Raw genomic sequence first — 27,754 nt, 5'->3', positions numbered from 1 at the left:
AACATAAACAATTCTCAATTCGAGCAACTGCTGTAAAACCGTGTATATTGCTGATTAAGTATTTTTTATATAAAATCTGTCAATCAAAGTATCCCCAGAGACTGAAAGCCGTGTAAAATTTAACTATCTAGTGTTTTCATTGAAGCAGATGCTGGCTAAATGGGAGTGGCGTGCTGTGTTCGGGGAGTAGCCCAAGTTGTTCACACATTGTTCATCAACAGAGCCAAAGACTGAACCAAGCATCTCTCTAGTGTTGTATAGCAAATCTACTAATTCCACATTATTGGTTGACCGCACAAATGTATCAGATTTTGTCCCAAACCCCACTCTCCACTGGTGGAACACTGTAGCAGAATTCCAGGGAATACAATATCCTCATTGCTTTATGCACCTTCGCCAACTACTGTGCAAACTTGAGGAAAAACTACTTTTTTGGGGAAACGAGCGCTTTTTACGTGGATAGTCACTCTCCTGCGAGCCGGACGTCTTATTATACACATATTATAACGTTAGTTCCGTTTTCAATTTTGTTTCGCAGGCTGAATAGAGGAAACACGATTGTGCAGTCTGTCCCTGCCGGTCGCGTGGCTTCTTTGTGTACAGCAGCTGCCTCTAAATGCATGGGCAAACATCACTGCTTGGCGCAGATATCATAAACCTTGAGGACGAGCTTGGACATAGCTCAACCGTTATTTGGGTTTCAAAACTATGAAAAGCTTCTTTAACAAGTAGAAGAGGAATAACAAAACGTCGTATTTTACCCCTTACCCCTTCTTATCCCGCTTTCTATTTCTTTGATTTACGGTCCCGATAAAGCTTGCCCGCCTCGCCGCCTTTCTCTCACTCTGTGCGCGTGGATTGTAAAAAGGTAGAAACAAATTGAGCTCTGTTCACAGTACAGCTGCGCTGTTGCCTGGTACATCATGGATGTACGGTTTTATCCGACTGCCGGAGGAAATCCTATTCCAGGAGACCCACCAAACCTGGATTTTTCCCACTGTTTGGGCTACTACAACTATAATAAGGTGAGCAATTGCGTTCTACATTGTTTTGCATACTTCTATCGTGTTTCTGCACACTGTATTCAAACCCCATTCCTCTGGAGTCCGGACAGACTAATATAATGACAAATGGTGTTGTACACGATTGGGAATGTTTTCTTTGAGAATTAATTAGGCTACTCCATCATCTAATCCTATTCTGCATTGGCATTACAAAGCTTTTATAAAATAGACAGAATAACACAATAAGACAAGAGGTCGTTTTACCAGTGCATTACACACTTTTATCAATTAGGCAAGTTACCATCTTCATTTGGTGCTGGAGTTCTGCATGTCATAATGTTTACGCGTTGAAATGCTTTCTCATATAGCACATCTATCTCCCTGTTGGACGAAGTTTTGGTATCATATCTCTTGCAGAGTAAGCTATTCATGCCAGGTGGCAGTGACACTGCTACTTTACGATGAGTGATCAACTTGATTACATGTGTGACAGAGCCTTTAAAAAGTGACTTGATCCATAATCATTTAATCATTTAATGGGCAGTGTTTATAATTTATAATTCCATCATCATCAATCAACATGCAGTTCATATGTTTTAGATTCACTGAAGGCACATGATAAAGTGATGTCACTACCTATAGAGCTGTCATATTTCATGAATTGTGAAAGGCATTAATTATCCTTGAAGTGAGCCGGTTGTTTATGTCGATATCTGATATCTGATGTCTGATTCAACTGCAGTTGTTTCAGATCATGATCCCTTCTTTTGCTCACATATAATATGTCCCTGTTTACTGATGTGTTGCAGTGTTTTGAAAAAATGTCATACTGTCCCTAGTAGGGTTATCCTATGTGAGATATCCTTACACAAACAGTCCCAGACTGACAGGTGGTTTGGTACACAACCAGCAGCAGATATTTGGTGTTTTTGTATCACAAGCACAAAGGAGTATTTGTTTTGAAAAGGATAATGGCTCTATTTGACAACATCTTCAGGATGTGGAAGCATGGTAGCTACCAAAAGAGAGAGAGACAGTCCATATCAAATGAGTTTCTAGACTTTCTCCCAAAACATCCTCTAAGAACCATTAGAAAACATACTATAATCGTGTTCTGAGAACATTCTGAGACCAGAGCAGTATTTGCGTCTGCTTAGCCAAATAGCCCAGGCTTGTTAAAGCTCCCAAGTGCAACCACATTTGTTTGACTGTCCTATAATAGATAAAGCGTGGTTTTGTGTTTGCTTGAAAACTCCCCGGGCCAAAGTTTGAGAAAGGAAATAGTATTTCTGTCAGGGATAGGCCAAAATGCAATTGTAGTCAGAGAGAGAGGAAATGAAGCACTCCCTCTGCAACATGTCTCATCACAAACCACATATCACATGCCAATTCAGAAGCCTCTGCATACTGAGTGGAAGGGAGATTTGCATGTGTTTGCATAATGCAAGACACATCATCCCCAAATTGATTCCACCAAACTCATCGAGAGGAAACATTAGTCATCCAGATGATGTGTCATGTTTTCAAGTTGTATAGACTCAAATTAACTTGGGTTGATAACAGAGTTATTTATTATAGCTTTCATGTCAAGTTACCACTCCGAGAAGCTGTGACAGTGCTTTGGTCAATGTCAATGGGTACTCAATGTAATGTATAAACAGTAACACCCTCAAAATGTTGTCTGAGGAAATAATTCAGATTTAATCACAATGGGGCCCAGAGGCACTTTAAAACATCACAGATTGTTTTTTAAATCTACAGAAACATCCAAACGAGTGGCACAAACTTAATTAGGTATTACAGTCATCATGATTCATGACTAATGAATCCAACCGTGATTTGGCAATGAGATGAAGGGAATATGTTAATATCATGTACTTTACAAGGGAACATAAACTGCTAGTAATCTAGTAGAACTGAACCTCAGACCCTTGATGATAAATGTCATTAAGAGCTGATTTAAAGCACACTTCATATAGAATACATATTATTCTATACCTTTTTAATATTTAATGGTGTGGATTGTGTTCAGGTGTATGACAGGGCCGTCTCAGCAGGGTGCCTTTGGTAAAGTGCTTTGATTTAAGCTGGGACACAAGGCAACTATGTTTAGGGGTATATACCCACAGGGACTCTTTTTAGCCGCTGATTGGTTGATAGTTGGTACTTCAGAAATTGTGTGCAGTCTTACATTACATTCAATTTATCTGGGATAATGACTTGGTTTTTACTGGCTCTTTGGTTTATACTGAGCACATGTGGTCTTTGTCAGTGAAATTTACAAGAAGCCCGGCTTCACTTGTGAAACCTTATGAATACACGCCTAGATTATTTCTGGTCATCAGGGTGTTTTCTCTCCTTTTCTGTCGCAAAAGTTGAATATTTTATATGTCCCCCCTTGGTTTAAAATGTGGTACATTTTGTGGTCTACATAACTGTGCAAGCTCTTCAGATTGGACACTACTAAAGGCTGTGATCTTTTTTGGTATTTTCTCAACTGTACTGGTTTACATTTAGCATGTCTAAAGGATTTGACCATTTGATTGACTGAAATGCCTTTGTTCATGAGCATGCCCCCCACCTCCCCTGTTACTAGCACATTTATAGTCCTGTGCCATACTCCCCTGAAGTTTAATAATGTTGTATATTTAATATACATTTCATTAGCTGCACTGGTAGAGGTAATTAGTTGGTTGTTACCAGGTGTAACTGAGGAATGGGTTGCACCTGCAGCACTGCTACTACTACAGAGCTTTAGTTTGTGAAACTATTACTAATACTGCCAGTAAGTGATTATAAATTGTGGATGGCTATGTTCAGATCCAAAGATGATGTAATATGCATTAGCATTGTGTTAGCTGTGATTGACTGAATTATTCCGCTGTTCAGTAGCCATACTTTTCTGTTGGTTTAAAAGGTGTCATTACGGAAGAGTGATTGATTGTCTTCCAAGAATCCTTTCAGTGACAACTGCTGTAAACAGGAAGTGTGTTTCACTAAGTAGGGTTGATAGTAACAGCTGATTGGCTCTGATGACAAATGGCCTCTGAGACTCTACCAAATATACAGTATATGTTTCCTCTTATTCAAGGAAGCGCTTATCAATTGATTATATTTCAACTTTGAGTTGTATCAACCACTCGTCTGTCATACGTAATAGACTACATACACTGTAAGAACAACAAATGGGAAGTTATTCACAGCATAACACATGAGGCTGGAAGGCTGCAGCTGCAGTCGGCATACTCTAGGACTTTACTGAGCCTTTAAATGAGTCTTGTAGGTGAAACAAAAGCCTGATTGAGGATGGGTTGGATCCTATTGTCCCTTGCATTTCTATAGGAAACAAAGCAGAAAGGACATAAATTAGAGATGCTAAATTACAGTCCCTTCACACCAGAAAACCCTTGGGGCAATATCTCCCCATTGTCCCCTACAGCCAGATTGGCCTAGCCTCCCGTGGTCTTTGTTGTCCCGTCTGTGAAGTGGTAGTGAAGGGGTTAAGACGCTCTTCAAACACAGTGGGCCATGTGCATCTTGTCAGTGTACACAGCTGGTGCCATTTCACCACAAACACATTGTAAACATATCCAAACACTACTAGGACTCTAAATCGCTGGTACCCCGAGAAGCTGCTTACTTTGCCGTTTTCTAAAGTTGATGGATGTAACCGAAGTTATATGTTTCAAGGTTTAAATGTTTAGGAAGTGAAAAGCTGATGTATTTCCTGGGCATTTTAATTGCAGTTTGTCGGATGCCTAGTTCAACAGATTTATTAAAGACCCGGTTTTCCATTTGAGATTGGGAAAGTTCATTTTTAGCTCACTCACTTGAAGTACAGTACTTGGAACCCCTGAGCTAATGGATGCTCCGTCCGAAAGTGAGTTACTCTGCAGATTCAGACAATTTCCCCAATTCATCTGGTCCTATCTACATGAATTCAACGGATGTGTGTATGTGATTAACTATGTAGTGTTTACGTTTTTGTCCTAACTCTGAACTTCTATCAGCTCAGCTCAGCTCAGCTTCCTGCATGGAAGACCCTAATAGTTGTTGCTATGGAAGCTGTGTCCGGACTGTGAGTCATATACTGTATTTTAGAGGTGGACTTGTGGTGGAACATTAGTAGATCATACTCTCTGCTTTCTATGGCTGTGCCGTAGATGATCTAAGCTATTACACGCATCATTCCTTGCAATGTGCACGCACACACACACACACACACACACAAACACACACACACACACACACACACACACACACACACACACACACACACACACACACACACACACACACACACACACACACACACAACTAGGGAGTCATCCTGTTTGTGTTTGAATCTCTCTGCGGTATGTACTTTTAAATTTTACAGTGACGTAAATCAACACTTAAGAGTCCTCGTCTATATGTCCACTGAACCTGTGTGCAACATTGGGACCGATTGACTGTCTTTACAAGGTGGATTTGGAAAGAGAGGCTGTGGTTGGTGTTGAATATGTAAATCTCATGCTCACACAGTCCATTACCCTGATCAGCTCTCATGAAGACCATCTTTAATCCAACCACCACCCAGTGCTCATGAATCCATTCCATCTCCTCTTCTCACATCACCATCATCAGCCAGCAGGCTGCATGTAGATAGAGTTTACACAGTATTGCTACATTTTAATATCCACACTAGCATACTACTTAGAATGAAATGATGTAATGGGCATGCACGGCAAGCGGTACCGATGCACCAAGTCTGGAACCAGAAGGACCCTGAACAGCTTCTACCCCCAAGCCATAAACAAGCCATAAACTGACTGCTAAATAGTTAGTTAACCAATATCTACCCGGACTATTTGCATTGACCCTTTGTGCACCAACTCTTCTGACTCATCACATACACTGCTGCTATTGTTTATTATCTAACCTGTTGCCTAGTCACTTTATAGCTACTGATATGTACATATCTACCTCAATTACCTCGTACCCCTGCACATCGACTCAGTACTGGTACTTCCTGTATATAGCCATGTTATTACCTCGTACCCCTGCACATCGACTCAGTACTGGTACTTCCTATATATAGCCAAGTTACTCATTGTGTATCTATTTTTCTATGATCTCTTTTTTCTTTCTCTCTGCATTGTTGGGAAGTGCCCATAAGTAAGCATTTCACCTGTTGTTTACCAAGCATGTGACAGATACAATGTGATTTGATTTTGGAATGTCCACACTAGCCTACTACATAGAATATATGCCCGATACATTGCTTCCTTTTAAGTAGTATGCTAGTATGGAACAGAGAGACTGTCTCAGAAGGTTCTGTTTTCTCTCTGGACAATCCAAAGCCGTGTCACTGTTACAGCTCCACAGCACTCATGTTGAGTCTGGATTTGCCTCTCTCCCCAACGATTTCTAGAATGTGAACACATTCTGTCCATTCTGATTGGTCTCAGAAACCGATGGATTGGTCCAGAGCCGGCCTACACGATGATTTCATTAACTTTGGTACTCTGATTGGTTCGACTTGTTAGAGAAGATCCAATCGCTGATGAATTAGTTCTGTACAATGCCCCTCATTTTGAAGTTACACAAACAACAGTTTCAGACTGAATGTATGGAGCGATTGATAGAGCAGAGGAATTAAATTCAGGGTGAGTCGTTAGGCAAGCCTAACATGTCTCTTTATGTCACACCAGAGTCTACTAACTCACCATGAGACCTACTTTTCTCACCAGGATAAACCATTTCAATCTGTCTTTGTCTCGCTACATATCTGACAGCATCAACCTCACTGACTTATTAAAGATATAATCTGTTCACCCCAGCGCCATTGTTATTGTTTTTGTTTTGTCGACTAAACAGAGGTGAGCAGCGTCCAAATGGAAATGAGCAGCGTGGTACAACAAATTGCACTACATCAGTGGAGACTGCTGAGGGGAGGACGGCTCATAACCATGTGGAAACCATGTGTTTGATGTATTTGATACCATTCCAGTGATTCCGCTCCAGCCATTACCACGAGCCCATCCTCCCCAATTAAGGTGTCACCAACCTCCTGTGCAGTACATATTCTGCTGTTCTATCGAAGCATGCAGTGATGTTCGAGGTAAAACAACTGTGTTCGTTGTTTGCTGTAACTTCTTTCGTGTTATAATATCCCAAATTGACGTGGCAGTTTCACCATTAAGGATTCCATCTTTAAAGAGAATCATGTATCCTCTATGTGCCACAGAAACTACTTTTACTGTGAATGAAGTAGTAGGACCAGTCAATCAGTTCTGTCTGGGTGATTCAATAAATTGTGTCCTATAAATGATTAGCCTTGCAGTTAATACACTTCCATTTATTTTTAAAGCGCTGTTGCAGTGAGACAGCCGTCACATTTTTCACATAACTAATTTCTAATGCCTCGTAATGGGCTGACGGAGGACTGTATCAAAACATTTAACTGATCTCCCCTGGATTTAACCTTTAATCCAACACAGATTGAATTAGTAGATAGATTAGAAATGTGACGTTTTACACAATCAAATATGCATGACCCCCTTCACTCAACATGTGAATAGGAGGTCCTGTCAAGAAAACGAGACTTAAAAGTTCTTTTTTTTTTGCCTCTGCTATTTTTCAGACCATCCTTTACTGTTCAGAATGGACGTATTTTCCGTCTCATCAAGGTATTGCTGACTGTTATTATTAAATTAATTTGCAGAGCAGTGCATTGTCGTGACTGTAAGTGTGAAATGTCACCTCATTAGTGAGCTATGTGCTGTAGGGACTGAGAGAGAGATATTACGTACAAGGCAAAGGAGATTTATGTGCATCCAAAATGGCACCTAATTCCCTTTGCACTACTTTTGAATAGTGCCCTGGTAAAAAGAAGTGCACTATATAGGGAATAGGGTGCAATATCAGACGCAGTCAAACTGTGGTGATTAGTCCAGCTATCCTTTGTTCAGCTGCCCGTAGCACCACCATGACCATGCAACATTCCCAAAATGCTCAGTGTGTGTCACCACCAGGTCGTCCTTTAGGGAGAAGACAATGTCAGCAGGTGGGCAAATATCCATCAGACCTGCTGAACAAAGAGCACAGAAAATTGAGTAATACAACAGATATTTGAATGTTTAAATGGAAGACTGAAATTAACCACAGTAACAACGTACTGTTTTTCAATAGGTGATTTAATGTAACTTGGACCTATGCCTTGGTTACTGTAATACAGTAGTAAACAAACAATCTGTGTCACGTTTAGAACACACTGACTTTAACGGCTATTTTTATCTCCATTTCCAAACTGTTTTCTTACATTTTCCCAGCCAGTGCAGAGGTCCCCAAGCCAACAGCTGGAGTCAGTGTTATGGAAATAGGGGAGCCATGTTGGCCTCAGAAGGTCATAGTCATTGATCGTAGATCGCCCCTCCCCCAACGTTATATATGTGGTAACAGGGTAAATGTTAAAATCTCACTCTGCTAATCCAATTTTGCTGCAGCGTTAATGTGTAGTATTTAAAGTCATCTTCACCTAATAAATAAACTTTAAGTCTCCTCAAAAGCTAATATAAATTGGAAAAGCACCATCACACTCTGCCAGATTTTAATTGGATCTTTTATAGACATGCATTAGAATGATAAGAATATTCTATTGCAGAAAAGTCCTTTGTTTTTCCTGGAAATTTAATTTGTCATCATTTATGTTAGAATTAAATGGTAGCAGAGATCTACAGTACATAGGCACTGTGCTGACATGGCCTTGTCTGTCTCTCTGCTCTGTGTAGGCCTAGCTCTGACTGTTTTGAAAGAGCTGTTCTTGGGAGAATGTCTCTGTTTCTTGTTGTTTATTTATGGGTTTAAATTGTTGATTGTGTCCATTGTTCTTTCACTGGATAGTAGTGCCTATCCATAATTTATCCTCTCTGTCAGAAAGAGTTCATCTCATATATGGATACTTTGTATTCATTTCTTTGTGTACAGGTACACAATTCTAGTTACAACTCCTGCCTGTAGTTTCCAAAGCAGTCAGTTCACAGTGATGCCTAGAATGTTTTTCTGAATAAAAATGCTTGACTGTACAACCCAAAACTATTCATCATTATGCCAACATATGAAATAAGACACATGGTGAGTGAGCCCCAATATCAAAACAGGGAAAGAGAAAAAGCGAGAGTGAAAAAAAATATTTTTCTAAAACATCAAACTCTCTCTAACATGTTCAATAATCATAAAGTTGTTGTCAGCCTATGGGGTGCTCCATTACTCTCAATAAAATATCACGTCTTGCAACCACACAAATCCCTCTCACATATTGGCTCTGAAGCCTTCTTTTGAGATGTAACATACTCCCCCCGTAGTAGCATTTCTCTATCTGTTCTCAATGTACCACACATTTACTGTAAATCACTATTTAGTTGGAGTTCACTTTTATATATTGGAGAAAAGATAAAGACATGTTTTGTAGAAAGCACTAGCCTATGGATAGATTTTTTTTATCCACCAAGCAACATATGGTTTATCTCATGCTCTGGCTCGGCTCTAATATTTATTTCATATTCATATGAAAACTGGAAAGTGCTCTCTTTGTAGATGGTTTCCAAAAATTGTACAGTGATTGCTTCATTGCTGATTTTTATTGGCCTCAGAAGTACTGTGTGTTAAACAAAAAGCGTGCCTCCCCTTTCCCCTGCCGTAATTCAATGTTGCATTTAGGATGCACCAATAAAGGCCCAATAAGGGGACACTTTGCTGCTGGCCTCCATCTGGATCTCTGAAAGCTGTATTGATGTGGGGGGAGAAGATTCTGAAAAGTCATCTGCTAGTTGGTTTAGATCTCTTTTGTCTCTTGGCAACCATTCTTGTGGGGTTTAGAGGTCACTGGTTGCAACCTCCAATTGTTTGCAAACTGATGACTTGATGAGAGGGTTCTACCATGTATTTGTCTTATGAAGACTCCCCTACTTCATTTGGGAAAGGAGCTGATATTTTAGGCTTTTTGTTGGAGGTCATCTCTTTGTGGCAGTGCATTGCAGGGGGACTTAATGCACTGCCACTGCACTGTGACCCGGTGAACACTTCCTCACAGGTGGCTATGGTGTGGGATGCCAGTGGTAGGAACCAGGCCAAGGAGAAAGAGGCCTCGGCATTGAGGAGTCTTTTAGTTTCCTCCTGAGACTACATGCTATTGACAAGGCTTTCAAACTCCATTCCTTTCTAGGCAAACGATCTAGTTTCTCTGACAATGGGCAATAACCCTGAATCTTCCTCTCTCCTCTTCGGAAGCTCTTACAAACGTGTGTCTTTCCAGACACAGGCAGCTCCTGGAAAGGGAGCTTGCTTTCTTTTTTAAAATTTCTCTAATGAGGCACAGGTACGATTTTCCTTCCTACCCGTTGATAAATGAGAAGGAGAAGCAGAATGATTACATTGTATCAGAGACATTACAGGCAGTTGATTAAAGCGTTAGTTGGGGAGTTAGCCAAGGTTAACAATCCATAATGAAACACTGTGAAAATAATGATACGCTGCATGGTTTTATGAAGGCTTGTGGCTGCTCAGCAGAGCTGCGTTGACCTTCAGCAGTTACACGAGCTAATCGTGGTGAACCTTCAGCCCCCCTGTAGTTTCCAGCCGTCTCCATTAGCTTCTGATATGCATCTTCTAGGAGAGCAGCCTAGACTTTACAGAGTTTTGGCTTTGGGATTGGGATTGTTCTAGTGACATTGAGATTACGGGCTATTCTAAAATAGCTCTTTTAGGTAGTATCATAAGTTGTTCTTCTGACGTATATCAATACTTAGGGGTTTACCCTTGATACACCACACTTCCTTTTACATGGGTGTGGCTAGCTTGAATGACAACAGTCATTTAAAGGAATCAAGTATTTCTTTGTTGTCGTGGTTTGTTTTCAGTGAAGTCTATTAGAGTGCCATTGATTCCCCTGGAGAGAGCCAGAGATTGGTCACTGTCCAATGTCAGATCCTTTGTGTATGCTGAAAGCAGTGGCCTGGTGTTACTAAAGTCTCAACTTATTATGCTGTCAAAACAGCAGCATATCTGTATGCTTTGGATAGTAGCTTGGAACATGTTCCTACTGCTTTATCCAGACCATTTGCTACTCAACAGGCCATGGTGCTAGCGGCCTAGCACCATTAGCTTTGATCACTGACTAATAAAGCGTTCTACTATCTAGGGATCCTGTTGCCACAAAACATTGAGGATGTCAGGTGATGTCATATTTTGATTGGCCTGTAGTCTTTCCTATTGGCTAATGACAACATTAACCTGTTGCTGACCAAAATAGTAACTGTAAGACATCATGGATTACACCTACTTCTCCTCCACAAACTATCCTCCAGATGCAAATAAGATATTTAAGCAATACTTATAGCCTATATAGCGATTAACTATTGCTTCAAAAGAAAATACATTTTCTCGGCCCAGATGTGTGAAATCACAGAAAAACGGCATTGTTTACTGAAGCATGTTCCAAGTGAAGCTTCATGCATGTATACCAACATCTGTGAGTAGTGAGTATTGTAATAAACTGTGGATGAGGCGATATGCTAAAGTTAGACAGAGGAGCGTGAGTTACGTGTATCTTTCTGTAATTACCTCAGTGATTGTCCGCTGCTTTGGCTCTTATCAGACATAAACTTGAAGCACATTCCTCTGTGTAATTGTGCTCGCCATTATTACTGCAATTACTGTAAGTTATTACTCATATTGTTCTCTGTTGGACTGGTAGTTTGCTATTTACCAAATATGGACTCTAGGCTTAGGGAGTATTCAGGTTTTCATACCTTCATACCATTTCTGTAACCTCCCAAAAACATTTATTTTATTTTTGACACACAAAACAATTTAGGCAACAGGGATCTTCATCCAGGGGGGAATTGAATGTCTCTGCTGTAACCAAGAAGCTTGATCTTGACATCTAGTGACTTAGTCGGCGAACCAAATGCATAGCTGGAGCCGTGAGCTGGATATAATTGATTTGACACATCTTAGATTTCTTATAGTTATACTAAACTTATAAACAGTGGTGTAGCATGCACCCCCACAGCCACCACGAGGCAGGGGTGCCCCCACGTTTCCACTTATCAATAACAGAACTTTGTAACAAATCTCTTTGTCGTCTGAGGAGGAGTAGGAAGGATCGGACCAATATGCAGCGTGGTAAGTGTCCATGTTAATTTATTCGACTGAACTCACAAAAACAAAATAAAGCGAATGGAAGAAACGAAACAGTTCTGTAAGGTCATATACACTAAACAGAAAACAACTATCCACAAATCATAGTGGGAACACAGGCTACCTAAGTATTGTTCTCAATCAGAGACAACGATTGACAGCTGCCTCTGATTGGGAACCATACCAGGCCAAAAGCAGAAATACAAAACATAGAACAAAACATCGAATGCCCACCCTAACTCACGCCCTGACCAACCTAAAACAGAGACATAAAAAAGGAACTACGGTCAGGACGTGACACACTTACAGTTGACCAGGGCAGAAATTTGACGACATGACTTGTTGAAAAGCTGGCATCCTATTTTAGTGCCACGTTGAAAATCACTGAGCTCTTTAGTAATCCCATTCTACTGCCAATGGTTGTCAATGGAGATTACATGGATGTGTGCTCGATTTTATACATGTGGCTGAAATAGCCTAATCCACTAGTTTGAAGAGGTGTCCACATGCTTTTGTATATATACAGTGCCTTCGGAAAGTATTCAGACTTTTCCCACATTTTATTACATTACAGCCTTATTCTAAAATGGATTAAATAAAAGAAAATCCTCAGCAATCTACACACAATAACCCATAATAACAAAGTGAAAACAACAACAAATGTTTAAACTTTGTTTTGCAAATATATAAATATATAAAACAGAAAAAACTTATTTACATAAGTATTCAGACCCTTTGCTATGAGACTCAAAATTGAGCTCAGGTTCATCCTGTTTCCATTGACCATCCTTGAGATGTTTCTACAACTTGATTGGAGTCCACTTGTGGTAAATGTAATTGATTGGACATGATTTGGAAAGGCACACACCTGTCTATATAAGGTCCCACAGTTGATAGTGCATGTCAGAGCAAAAACTAAGCCATGAGGTCCAAGACAGGATTGTGTCGAGGCACAGATCTGGGGAAGGGTACCAAAACATTTCTGCAGTATTGAAGCTCCCAATAACACAGTGGCCTCCATCCTTCTTAAATGGGAGAAGTTTGGAACCACCAAGACTCCTCCTAAAACAGTTGTGTGCCAAGCTTGTAGCGTCATACCCAAGAAGACTCAAGGCTGTAATCACTGCCGAATGTGCTTCAACAAAATACTGAGTAAAGGTCTGAATACTTATGTAAATATGATATTTAAAAAATGTCTAAAAACCTAAAAATAAATAACATAAAAAAATTAAATATTAAGATGGGCAAAAGAACACAGACACTGGACAGAGGAACTCTGCCTAGAAGGCCAGCATCCCGGAGTCGCCTCTCAACTGTTGACGTTGAGACTGGTGTTTTGCTGGTATTATTTAATGAAGTTGCCAGTTGAGGACTTGTGAGGTGTACTTGTCCTCTTGCTCAGTTGTGCACCCGGGCCTCCCACTCCTCTTTCTTTTCTGGTTATTTTTCATTACAAGAATAGACTGACGAGTTTCAGAAAGTTATTTGTTTCTTGACATTTTGAGCCTGTAATCGAAGCCACAAATGCTGATGCTCCAGATACTCAACTAGCCTAAGGAAGGCCAATTTTATTGCTTCTTTAATCAGAACAACAGTTTTCAGCTGTGCTAACATAATAGCAAAAGGGTTTTATAATGATCAATTAGCCTTTTAAAATGATACAACGTGCCATTGGAACACAGGAGTGATGGTTGCTGATAATGGGCCTCTGTACGCCAATATAGATATTCCATTAAAAATCAGCCGTTTCCAGCTACAATAGTAATTTACAACATTAACAATGTCTACAGTGTATTTCCGATCAATTTGATGTTATTTTAAACTTCTTGTGACTCCCCATCCCGGATCCGGGAGCGTAATCATCGCCTGACACTAATTAGCATAACGCAACGGACATAAATATCCCTAGAAAATATTACTATTCATGAAAATCTCAAATGAAATATATTGAGACACAGCTTAGCCTTTTGTTAATCACCCTGTCATCTCAGATTTTCAAAATATGCTTTACAGCCAAAGCTAGACAAGCATTTGTGTAAGTTTATCGATAGCCTAGCATAGCATTATGCCTTGCTAGCAGCAGGCAACCTTGTCACAAATCAGAAAAGCAATCAAATTAAATTGTTTACCTTTGATGAACTTCGGATGTTTTCACTCACGAGACTCCCAGGTATATAGCCAAAGTATTTTTTGTAGGCGAAATAGCTCCGTTTGTTCTTCACGTATGGCTAAGAAATCGCCCGGAAATTGCAGTCATGAAAACGGCGAAAAATATTCCAAATTAGCTCCATAATATCGACAGAAACATGGCAAACATTGTTTATAATCAATCCTCAAGGTGTTTTTCTAATATCTATTCGATAATATATCTGTCGGGACAATTAGTTTTTCAGTAGGACCGATTGGAGTAATGGCTACCTCTGTATTTTACGTGAGAATCTCTCTCGGAGCCACCATGTGACCACTTACGCAATGTAGCCGCCTACGGCTATTCTTCAACATAAATGTGTAAAACTACGTCACAATGCTGTAGACACCTTGGGGAATACGTAGAAAGCGTAAGCTCGTTGATGGCACATTCACTGCTCAATAGGGACTCATTGGAACGCAGCGCTTTCAAAACCTGGGGCACTTCCGGATTGGATTTTTCTCAGGCTTTCACCTGCAATATCAGTTCTGTTATACTCACAGACAATATCTTTTCAGTTTTGGAAACGTTAAAGTGTTTTCTATCCAAATATGTCAATTATATGCATATTCTAGCATCTTGTCCTGACAAAATATCCCGTTTAAAACGGGAACGTTCTTTTTCCAAAAATGAAAATACTGCACCTAGAGTCGCAACAGGAAAAAATTTGCTTTTCTATAAAAAGAAGGGCATTTCTAAGTGACCCCAATCTTTCAACGATAGTGTATATATAATAAACAATTGGGGGTTGTGGGCTCCCCTGCCTCGTGGGGGCTGCGGAGGTGTGTGCTACACCACTGATTATAACTATAAGTTAAGTGTAACTATATGAAATCTAAGATGTGTCAAATAAATTATATCCAGCTCAGGGCTCCAGCTATGCATTTGGTTTGCTAGCTTATATATCATTTGTTTTTGTGTTTTAGAAAATAATACCGTCTGTATTTCAAAATACCCCAGTATATGGTGTAAACGGTATATCGCCCAACCTAGTGGACTCCCTCTAAGAAATAAAGCATCTTTCCAATTATTTACAGATTGGACATGCTCAAAGAATTCAAGCATATTTTTTTAAAAAAATTATCCAATTTGTATATATTTTTGCCTGTGGATAGTACATTCAAAAGATGGACTAATGATTACTTATACAGAATCCAGTGGCTGCAGGTAGACTAGTGGTTAGAGTGTTTTGCCAGTAACCAAAAGGTTGCTGGATCGAATCCCTGTGCTGACAAGGGAAACGTCTGTTTATTCTGCCCCTGAACAAGGCAGTTAACCCGCTGTAGGCCGTAATTGTCAATAAGAATTTGTTCTTAACTGACTTGCCTAGTTAAAGGTTTAACAAAAATATATTTTTTAATCCACCATGCAGGATGTGTAATGTTTTCATAACGTTAACACATTTTCCACCAGTGTCCACCACATACCAGGCCTATTTATTCAATTCCAGGATCTCTTTCATTTTATGAACTAGCCTAATGTGCAGGGGGTTTTAGATCACGTTAGCGGACCTTTCTATGTTTTTCTCCAGCATGTCTAACTACAAACAAGCCCTCATACTTTCCGGTAGCAGTTTTATTTTGTTTACTCAAAACAGATGAAGAGGTCCGTGACACTCCAACATGAGAGTGGGCTGTGCTAATATCTCTCCAGGCTAAACAGAGGCCTGATAGAGCCATGATATTGAGGCTAAATCACAAGTGTGCGCGCTCACATTAGCAGGCTACAGTTGGACAGCCACAAGGTTGAGTACTAATTAGTGTTTTCAAAAGCCAATCAGTTCCGCACGATGGCTGCTTAGTGCCGTCCAAAAGTGTCATTTTATTTAATCTGGGTATCAAAGTTTATCCAGCAATGGAGTGCCATAGCAAATACAGGCAGATTGTTTTTGGTTTAATTGTGAGAAGGCGGAGACTGGGAAACAATAGGACAGAGAGAGAGACTGGCTGTTGTGGTGTATTGTGGGTATTGACATTTTCAGAGAGAATATATTTTTAACAGAAGCTAATTAATTAATAAGAGTAAATGCTCCATCCGCATATTCATCACCAGGCAGGTGATGGGGTCATCTCTCTCACAACACAACAGGCAAGCCTTAAGCAGGAAAAACAAAGTAGTACATAAATCAGAGGTTTTCTCTGGCAAGGCGGAACCCCACGGGACCTACCTTGGTGCTTCATTAGACTCCAGAAGGATCATGTTTTAAGTGGAGGTGAGCGAGTTCTGAATAACAATGACAAATTATGCCTCAGAGCATTGGGTATTTAGGGAACATAAAAGCAACATATCCCTTTTCCTAAAAGTGAATAAAATATTATTTGAGAGAAAAAATATTCACTGCACTACATCATATACGCACAGTAGGGATTTAGACTATAGTTAACATAACGGCTACTATTACTGTTTCTGGCAGAGTTTCCCAAATTGAGGTTGAGCATATTCCTTTCATAATTAACCATATGGGATTACAATTAATATATACTCTTTATTCGACTTCAGTGTGATGGCTTCACGTATTAGTAATTTAAATTGTTGTCCTTTTTTGCATCTCGTCGTATTTGACCACATAATTCTATTCACTTAACTCACCCCACATACAGCATTTATGTGAGGAAACACTCATGATAATATATGATCAGTATCATCTTTCTCTTTTAATTATAAAAACATTATGTTTCTCTGTAGAAAGTGATAACAACATAACTGAGAGAATATGCAGCACTCTATGTAAAGCTTGTAAGATAAAATACGTCCAGAGTTTGGTACACGGGCTGTCAAAACAACATACTGTAGCTACTGTGTGCTGACATAGAGGCTTTTAGAACCCAGTCAGGCAGGCCTCTGGCTATTGTTCTTCCTGATCTTTGAATTCCTGGATCTGACAACTCTGCACTGACCAGCCTAACCAGCACTGATGTCTGATGGTCTGTGGGCGAGAGAGAGCCAACAACAAATCTGAGGGTAACAAATCATCATATAAAAATGATATGGATTAAGGATATGGATTCAGATGATGCTAGTGAGAAAGATTAACTGAATTATAATATATCACAATTTGTGGCTGCCTGTTTAAAAAGACCTTTAGAAATGAGTAATACATTACATAGAAAACTTTGTGTAGCCGAGTTAAAATAAGAAAGCCTTTTCCAGAGTATAAATCTGCTCAATTACAGACAGACAGGAGAGATATGCTGGAGCAACATTCCCATGGCTATTCAGTCACACTGAATATCCACACATGGCAGATTTGAATGAAGAGATCGGGATTATTATTGCTTCCCAGTGTGATGGTAGCCTCGTTTTCCAATCCAGGCCTTTATTTTGATTTTGGGGCCAGCATGATAGCAGTAATGCTCCCGATTTAATAAAAACTTTGAAATACAAGGAGCTAACAGTCAATACTGTTGGAGAGCTGATTTGGTCGATCTCTTCAGTTTACATGAATGAAGAGATGAATTATCTCTGTGTCCATTGAATCTGCCCCTCTCTCTCCAGGTAAATTGGCTGATGACAGGCAGGGTGATAGCTTGTATCCTTCCTCTCTCTCTCTCTCTCTCTCTCTCTCTCTCTCTCTCTCTCTCTCTCTCTCTCTCTCTCTCTCTCTCTCGCTCTCTCTCTCTCTCAAAAAAAGTAGTGTTTTCTCTCCACCTGTCCAGCACAACTGTTTAAAAGCCTCTCACTCTCTGTGTCTTTAAAGAAGGACGTCTGTGAAGGATAGTGAGAAGGACAGTGTAGAGTAGATGAGATGTGGGCTGCTACAGTATGAAGGAGCTGCAGCTGCTCCCAGTAGACTCTATACTTACAGAGATGTGGAGAAACAGTTCAAACACAAGCTTAATGAAGACGAATGGAGAGGCATGTTGGTACACACATACACACAGTGAGGAAAGTGCTTGAGCTCGTTGTAGAACGTATGGTGGACCCCGACCTTAACTGAACTGTCTCATTTATTTTGGTGCAGAAACTCACAGCGCAGTTCCCATTTGCCCCTAACAAGGAGGTCAAGGCTCAAATACAGCATATGTCACTGTCTGACCCCTTTCTCATCTTCCTGGACTGTTAGAAATGGGATAAAACTGCTCTGAGGGAGTTGTGGTCAAAGGAGGAAGTCAATTACTTATTTTTCTATAGGCACTTAGCAGACCTTGCTGCCTCAGAGGTGGAGTAGTGTACAATATCACATGTGCAGTGTTATTTTTAAGCGTGGAAAAACAGATATTTCCTATCTTAGAGTAGTTGTTTAAAACAAACTGTACACTACTTAATCTCTGTAGTCAACCTAATTAATACCCAGCATTAAACTGTCCATTAAAGCACCTCTACGTTGCAATAAGTAGATCCTCATGTTCTAGAACACACTAACGCATTTAATTGAACCATGATCTTAATGTAATGTATTTCACTTCATCTAGTATACTCAGTTGAAAGGGGTTGGATAGACTAATGACATTACCATGTCTCTCCTACTTTCCATTCCAGACCCAGATGCTGGTTTATGGTTGTAATGTACTGTATGCGCACATGACTGACTTTATGAGTTATACCATTGGCTCATACATTAGTCGTAAAGGCAAACGCTTAGCCTCATATTATCCTGAGGGAAATCCACACTTTTAAGTGTCATGGCTGTATTTGATAGGTCACATGCTTTTTACGTGTCAGCCTCACCAAGGATATTTTTGAGAGAGAGAGAAAATCACACAGACACACAAATCATTTGAAAACAAATCAAACATTGATAAACTCCCATATCTGTGCAATCATGGCAGCAAGATTCGTGGCCCGTTGCCATGAGAAAAGGGCATCTAGTAGAGCACAAACAACATTGCAAATACCACCAATGTTTATCTATTTATCTTCCCCTACTATTCGTAGTAGAACTATTTGCACATTACTAAAACACTGTAAATAGCTGATAAACACTTGAAATGTATTTATCTTTTTGAAACCTTTTTGAGTGCAATATTTACTGTTAAATTCTAATCGTTTTTTGTTAATGTTTTGTGTCTTCTCACCTTTGTTTATTGTTTATTTCACTTGCTTTGACAATGTAAACATGTGTTTCTCATGCCAATAAAGCCCCTTTGAATTGAATTGAGAGCGAGAGAGACGGAGAGACAGACATAGAGAGAGGTATATTTTCTCCTTCACCTTTTTCAATGCTTTGCTAGCTAAGCTCAGCTTCTCTTTTTCTTCCCTGTAAAAGAGAAATCCTCTAGAACATAGTGGGGTTCCATTAACTCTGTGGACTGTCATGTTCAGGTACACTTTGATCTCACTGTTCTTTCTAACATGGAGGAACGGAATCATTTTACATTGTGTCTAAACAGATGCGGCTTTCTTCTTAAGCTCTCTAAATGTCACTGGCTGCTGTGATATGAAATAAATAGTGAAGATTAAGTCTTTGTAATTATTCAACAGTAGGTATCATAATCTTACACTTCCTTTGAAAAGTGAAATGTTAAAATGGCACTTCAGTTGTAAATAGAGTGAAAAGCATGAACAGAGCATTTAGTCTTGATGGCTCCTGTCACATAACGAAAACAATATCTGAAACTCAACAGACGCTTATTTTTTTTGTTTTTTGGAGGCCCTGTTGCCAAGAATTGTCAGTCAAATTGCTGAATGGAGGGCAGTATGCTGGAAAAGACATACTTGAAATAGCTAATATGCAGGTCTAAACAGCTGTTTTTGTCCAGCGTTGTCTTTTGCAGCTGTCCTTTCATTGTGGAAAAAAACAATTCATAACATGCTAGGCAGTGTATTAACATTGCTATAATGGGTATGTATGTGATCTTACACACCAACCCCCAACGATTGTGTAGGAGAAAGATACTGTAACAACTAACAATGACTGGCAAAAATGCCAGGTATATGTCGCTCGACAACCCGAAAGAAAACATCCTTATCCATAGCATTTCCATAATTTCAGCTAATTTGCTCCAGTCGTTGCGTTAATCTGCGCCAATTTGTTGATTGTCAGTTTTCCAGACACATTTCTGTAGCCGAACACAAACAGTATTTGCAGCAGGACCTCTCTCTGTTCTGTCAGTAGTGCCAAGCAACACAGCCACAAATTGGAATGTGGTAGAGCTCTGGGAAGGCAGCCAAGATTGAAATTAGACAATAACCTCTGCTCCCCTATACTGGCTCTCTCCTCCAGCTGCAGGCAGATCCATTTGTTTAATACAGTCAGCCCTGTAGTGTATAATAGACTGATATATGAGTCACCGCTCAGCAGTTTGTGTTTCTCAGATTTATAGAGATTGAACAACTGGTCGGTTTCTACTTACTGTATGTAGTCTTATCGAGAAAAATACATGGAAAGGAAGGATGCATGCAGCACAGCACAGCACAGCACAGCACAGCACAGCACAGGGTAGATAGATCCAGTACACCCACGCCAGCTTACAGCTGTATCTTTACAATACATGCATGGAGATAGACACAGTTATTTACCTAATCCATTTCTAGCCTAAAGAGTTTTGTTTTTGCGAGTAAGAAGAGAAGCATGAAAGCTTAACAGGTAATACTACAGATCCTACTGATTGTACACAATGAATTTGCTGGATGAATCATTTGTTGGTACATCAGATCTATTTACATAGCATTGGATGGTAGAATACTTTCATACTGTCACTTTTAATCCAGGAAGCTTTTCTGCCTGAGTTAAATTATAACGGTAGCCTGGTTTATAAACGTTGTTTCAACCTCCTGAGTTAAATAGAATTTTCATGCAATTACTCTCAAAGAATTAGAGGATTAGTTTCCAGTGAGTCCCTGAAACAGTGACTGGTACCTGCGTTTTGCAGTGTGTACAGAGGCAAAAACCATTCTAATGAGTGTGTTAACCAGTAATAGTGTCCAGGGAATAGAGAAATGTGTCTGTTCTGCCAACGCAATAGGAGAAGACTCCATTCTCCGCAGCTCTCAATAGGGATGGATCCAGGTCACTGAGCCCATACCCACCTGTCATATCTAGTACAGCAACACCACCATCAGCACTAATAACACTGAAACAAACCCATCTACTGTGGTGAAAAGCTTTCCTGTATGGCGATTAAACAATGCATTATCTCAGATAATGACACCTAAACCCACAATAGCCGTAGACCAGAGAGCTAAGAGTGCAGTAAAAGTAAGCCTGGTTTAAATGATAGCATCTTGGAGCTGGAGTTACTTCAAAGTTGTCCCAAAGTAAACAGCATCTAGACATTCAAGGTTTAGAGGCGACTGCAAGACACCACCACCACCACGCTGCTTTGAACTACTCTCATGTAATTTCCTTCAAGGTCCAATGCGGCCATTTTTTAAAATCTCAATATCAAACTGAAAACTTGCTGTTATTGGCAGAGAGGTTTGGAACTCTCTTTCTTATTGGTCTATTAAGTAATGTACATTCTGGTGATGTCACTAGGCAGGCCATAACTTCATCCAGCAAAATAATAGCTGAAATTTCAAGCGGTCTTTTCAAACAGCTCTTACACTAAAAGGGCATTGTCATCATTGTCACAATTTTACAGTATTATTCCAACCTCATAGTGTGGAAATATTGTATATACACTGCTCAAAAAAATAAAGGGAACACTTAAACAACACAATGTAACTCCAAGTCAATCACACTTCTGTGAAATCAAACTGTCCACTTAGGAAGCAACACTGATTGACAATACATTTCACATGCTGTTGTGCAAATGGAATAGACAACAGGTGGAAATTACAGGCATTTAGCAAGACACCCCCAATAAAGGAGTGGTTCTGCAGGTGGGGACCACAGACCACTTCTAAGTTCCTATGCTTCCTGGCTGATGTTTTGGTCACTTTTGAATGCTGGCGGTGCTTTCACTCTAGTGGTAGCATGAGATGGAGTCTACAACCCACACAAGTGGCTCAGGTAGTGCAGCTCATCCAGGATGGCACATCAATGCGAGATGTGGCAAGAAGGTTTGCTGTGTATGTCAGCGTAGTGTCCAGAGCATGGAGGCGCTACCAGGAGACAGGCCAGTACATCAGGAGACGTGGAGGAGGCCGTAGGAGGGCAACAACCCAGCAGCAGGACCGCTACCTCCGCCTTTGTGCAAGGAGGAGCACTGCCAGAGCCTTGCAAAATGAACTCCAGCAGGCCACAAATGTGCATGTGTCTGCTCAAACGGTCAGAAACAGACTCCATGAGGGTGGTATGAGGGCCCGACGTCCACAGGTGGGGGTTGTGCTTACAGCCCAACACCGTGCAGGACGTTTTTCATTTGCCAGAGAACACCAAAATTGGCAAATTCGCCACTGGCGCCCTGTGCTCTTCACAGATGAAAGCAGGTTCACACTGAGCACATGTGACAGACGTGACCGTCTGGAGACGCCGTGGAAAACGTTCTGCTGCCTGCAACATCCTCCAGCATGACCGGTTTGGCGGTGGGTCAGTCATGGTGTGCGGTGGCATTTCTTTCCATGTGCTCGCCAGAAGTAGCCTGACTGCCATTAGGTAACGAGATGAGATCCTCAGACCCCTTGTGAGACCATATGCTGGTGTGGTTGGCCCTGGGTTCCTCCTACTGCAAGACAATGCTAGACCTCATGTGGCTGGAGTGTGTCAGCAGTTCCTGCAAGTGGAAGGCATTGATGCTATGGACTGGCCCGCCCGTTCCCCAGACCTGAATCCAATTGAGCACATCTGGGACATTATGTCTCGCTCCATCCAGCACCACAGACTGTCCAGGAGTTGGTGGATGCTTTAGTCCAGGTCTGGGAGGAGATCCCTCAGGAGACCATCCGCCACCTCATCAGGAGCATGCCCAGGCGTTGTGGGGAGGTCATACAGGCACGTGGAGGCCACACACACTACTGAGCCTCATTTTGACTTGTTTTAAGGACATTACATCAAAGTTGGATCAGCCTGTAGTATGGTTTTCCACTTTGATTTTGAGTGTGACTCCAAATCCAGACATCCATGGGTTGATCAATTTGATTTCCATTGATAATTGTTGTGTGATTTTATTGTCAACACATTCAACTATGGAAAGAAAAAAGTATTTAATAAGAATATTTCATTCATTCAGATCTAGGATGTGTTATTTTAGTGTTCTTTTTATTTTTTTGAGCAGTGTATATATAAAACACAGGGAAATCACATTTTTGACTGCACTGGGCCTTTAACAACTTGTGTGTCTGTGTCTGTGCTGCTAACAGCAGGCATTGTGGGAAAGCTTCCCCATGTTTCTGAGGCCTTATACTCTTCTCCTCAGCCCTAAGCCCCTTTGTGGCGGCGGGCCAATGGCTTTGCACCCCTCTAGATCAAAGATGAAACCCCTCATTCAGCTACTGCTTTCTTTTAGGATTTGCTCTCGGGAGTGTGGACCAGACCAGACTCAGTGGTAAAGGGAGAAGTGGAGAGGGTGGTTCATCTACATAGTATGTAGACTAGCTGGATTGGACCCAGGCTAAGGACACAAGTTCCTGTAGGCCTAGTGCTAGAACAGATGCTTTTGGTCATTATTGTGTTGGTATCAACTAGGAATGTGGCGGTCACGAAAGTTTGTCAGCCGGTGATTGTCAATCAAATAACTGTCGGTCTCACGGTAATTGACCGTTAATTAACATAAACACATTTATCATCTCCTGGCTTCCACACAGCCTACAAGCCACTGATGCTGACCTTTGGAACATATACATTTGAAAAAGTTTAATAAATCCATGTAATATAGCCTACACCTTCACAATAAATCCATTATTTACTTTAGACAGGTCTAAAGAAACATGATATTTAGAAAATGTAGTTTATTTCAGAAGGACAGAATAGCATACTCTGAATTTGTCCTGATCTGGCTATGCCAAATGGCTGTAGGCTACACTAGTTCATTTAACAGATAAGATTTGCTTAGAATTCCGTGCCATTATTTTATAGTATGAAGAATACAATTGAACAAAGCTGAATAATTCTCCAAATGATTTGACGGAGTGCGCTCATGCGGCTATTCTGTATTGAGCGGTTAGCAAAGAAGTAGTTATTCCTTTAAGCTTAATTTAAAGGTATTAATGTAACTTTAGTTGTTCTACAAACGTTGGGCTATATGTTTAGATTTTTTTTATACATTGTAAGGCTGCATGATGCGACTTTAATGATGATTTGAAAAAAGTTGCTTGAAAGGCATGATCTCTGCTTTGTTTTTTTGCGCAGCCTGAACACACTTCATCAGTCACTCATTCACAACTTGACAAGCACTTGATAATGCTTAGAATTTAACGGCGGCATCGCCTTTGTGCGGCCGTAATGCACGTAATGTGCCCTCGCTGAGTGCGGCGATCAGTTAGCATGTTTGGTATGCTACTAATGACCATCAGCAGCATCAGAGCTTGGAGAAGCCTAATTAACATGACTAACGGTCACGTGGAATTTGACTGCCTTCATGACTCGTGACTGCCGGTGTGATGGTAATATGGTCACCGCAACAGTCCTAGTATCAACTACAGTGATGAGGCTTTGGTGTGCATCTGTCACAGATCCAATGAATTTCTGACATACTTTGTGAATTGTTTTGACTGTATGGAAGTAGCTTTGTGTCATCATAATTCTGAATATGTGGTTGATTGATACAGCATATTTATCCACATATTCCATATTCCTGAAACAGAATATGGTGTGAGTCGTAGGAGACATTTTTGAATATGTGACACAAGAGTAATAACAAGAAAAATGTAGCTACCTTTAGCACTGTCCGTCATACGGAACCAAAGCACAACTCTCCTCGGCCCAGTGTTTGTTATGTTTATAGTGCACTATGTAGGGAATAGGGTCCCATTTGGGAAGCAGCCTCGGTGGAGTTGAGTGTCTCAGGTGCAGGTCCCATTTAGCACTGTCCGTCATACGGAACCAAAGCACAACTCTCCTCGGCCCAGTGTTTGTTATGTTTGCTCTGCAGAGAACATGACAAAAGATGTCTACGTCACTAACCTCAGACTTTTACTTACAGTCTCTCTCTCAACACAACCAAAACAAGCTGGCCCAGAGAAGAAACTTGACAGCGAAGTACACTATAATATCATTAAATCTCATTTCCTTTATTTTCTTAATTGACCACTTCAGTTTGTTTCCAAGTGTAGCCCATGTTTCTTAAACCAGCAACAAGGAAGCAGTAATGTTCTTAGTTATGCCATGTACTGTAACATAGTACCTGGGAGGCTCTACTTAGGTTTAACTCCCGTCCCAAATAGACACATCTATATTAGGTGCGCTCACATTTCAGAGAGAGCACCCTTGGGACTGTATCTTTCATATACGTTAAAGTGAGCGTACACAAAATTATTAATACACTCAACTCCACCGAGGTTGCTTCCCAAATGGGACCCTATTCCCTACATAGTGCACTACATTTGACCAGGGCCCATAGTGCTCCCATAGGGCTCTGGTCAAAAGTACTGCTATATAAGTAATTGGGTAATATTTGGGATGCAAGACATCAAACACTGGTAGAGTATAAGTGAACAGTGAACAGGTGGTCTTTTATAGCCATGTTTATTTCCCAGCATGGGGTTAAAGAATTCCATCAGGTCTGGTCCAGATTTATTAAAGCAAACAGGGCAGACTGACGACACAATGGGCATGTCCCAAATAGCGTACTACTAGTGTACTACTTTTGACCAGAGACCTATGGAAAAGTGTTGAGACGCATTTGAGACGCAAACAATGCAGGGCCAAGCAGAAGAGAGTGGACAGGCTGTGAAAGAGAGAGACAATCAGGACACAGACTGAATAAAACTGTCATCTGTTTTTTCCAGACTTCTGATAACACCAAATCTTTCTCTCTGACCTGTTCTACTGCTCCATTTTAATCTAATGAGGGGTGAGAGATAGGCTTGAATGGTATACCGTATATACCGTATACCTGAGTATTTGAAAATATTTTTTTCAATACCGTGAATACCATTGAAACTTTCTTTAAGGTTTTAATACATTTAAATATTTGTAGCTACTTTTTAAGTAAATACCTCCAGTCAACTTGTGCAATACGTTAGAAGATTAAGAAGATCGTGTTCTTCATTTCACCTGTCACGTAATTTTTCATTATAGTCCTCAGTCATGTGGTGATTGTTTACAAGCACACAACGATGAGAGACTGGAGCCTTGTGAGTCACTCACTGTTGTGCATCATGCGCCAGAGTTACAGCATGGAATTCACAACTATATGTTTGCCAGCTAGATATCTTATAACTATTAAGTTAACTGTCTAAAATGTTTTAAATGCTATGCAGTTGTGCTTTTGATTTGCTAATTTAGTAGCTAGTTTAGTAACTATCTAGCTACAGTGCCTTGCGAAAGTATTCGCCCCCCTTGAACTTTGCGACCTTTTGCCACATTTCAGGCTTCAAACATAAAGATATAAAACTGTATTTTTTTGTGAAGAATCAACAACAAGTGGGACACAATCATGAAGTGGAACGACATTTATTGGATATTTCAAACTTTTTTAACAAATCAAAAACTGAAAATTGGGCGTGCAAAATTATTCAGCCCCTTTACTTTCAGTGCAGCAAATTCTCTCCAGAAGTTCAGTGAGGATCTCTGAATGATCCAATGTTGACCTAAATGACTAATGAGGATAAATACAATCCACCTGTGTGTAATCAAGTCTCCGTATAAATGCACCTGCACTGTGATAGTCTCAGAGGTCCGTTAAAAGCGCAGAGAGCATCATGAAGAACAAGGAACAAACCAGGCAGGTCCGAGATACTGTTGTGAAGAAGTTTAAAGCCGGATTTGGATACAAAAAGATTTCCCAAGCTTTAAACATCCCAAGGAGCACTGTGCAAGCGATAATATTGAAATGGAAGGAGTATCAGACCACTGCAAATCTACCAAGACCTGGCCGTCCCTCTAAACTTTCAGCTCATACAAGGAGAAGACTGATCAGAGATGCAGCCAAGAGGCCCATGATCACTCTGGATGAACTGCAGAGATCTACAGCTGAGGTGGGAGACTCTGTCCATAGGACAACAATCAGTTGTATATTGCACAAATCTGGCCTTTATGGAAGAGTGGAAAGAAGAAAGACATTTCTTAAAGATATCCATAAAAAGTGTTGTTTAAAGTTTGCCACAAGCCACCTGGGAGACACACCAAACATGTGGAAGAAGGTGCTCTGGTCAGATGAAACCAAAATTGAACTTTTTGGTAACAATGCAAAACGTTATGTTTGGCGTAAAAGCAACACAGCTCATCACCCTGAACACACCATCCCCACTGTCAAACATGGTGGTGGCAGCATCATGGTTTGGGCCTGCTTTTCTTCAGCAGGGACAGGGAAGATGGTTAAAATTGATGGGAAGATGGATGGAGCCAAATACAGGACCATTCTGGAAGAAAACCTGATGGAGTCTGCAAAAGACCTGA

At 40.5% G+C, this 27,754-nt stretch overlaps 1 protein-coding gene across 1 annotated transcript in view; it reads left to right on the top strand.

Annotated features, from left to right (window-relative positions):
* Positions 1-339: 339 nt before the first annotated feature.
* LOC139412235 (TOX high mobility group box family member 3-like) overlaps positions 340-27,754 on the top strand; it is a 65,708-nt gene continuing 38,293 nt past the window's right edge. The window contains exon 1 of the mRNA XM_071159064.1: positions 340-1,025. Within this exon, the coding sequence (XP_071015165.1) occupies positions 924-1,025 (102 nt within the window). The 5' untranslated portion in view covers positions 340-923. The remainder of the gene's footprint in view (positions 1,026-27,754) is intronic.

Source organism: Oncorhynchus clarkii, chromosome 6, assembly GCF_045791955.1.
Source record: "Oncorhynchus clarkii lewisi isolate Uvic-CL-2024 chromosome 6, UVic_Ocla_1.0, whole genome shotgun sequence".
NCBI lineage: Eukaryota > Metazoa > Chordata > Actinopteri > Salmoniformes > Salmonidae > Oncorhynchus > Oncorhynchus clarkii.
This window is presented reverse-complemented; position numbering and strand designations above follow the sequence as displayed.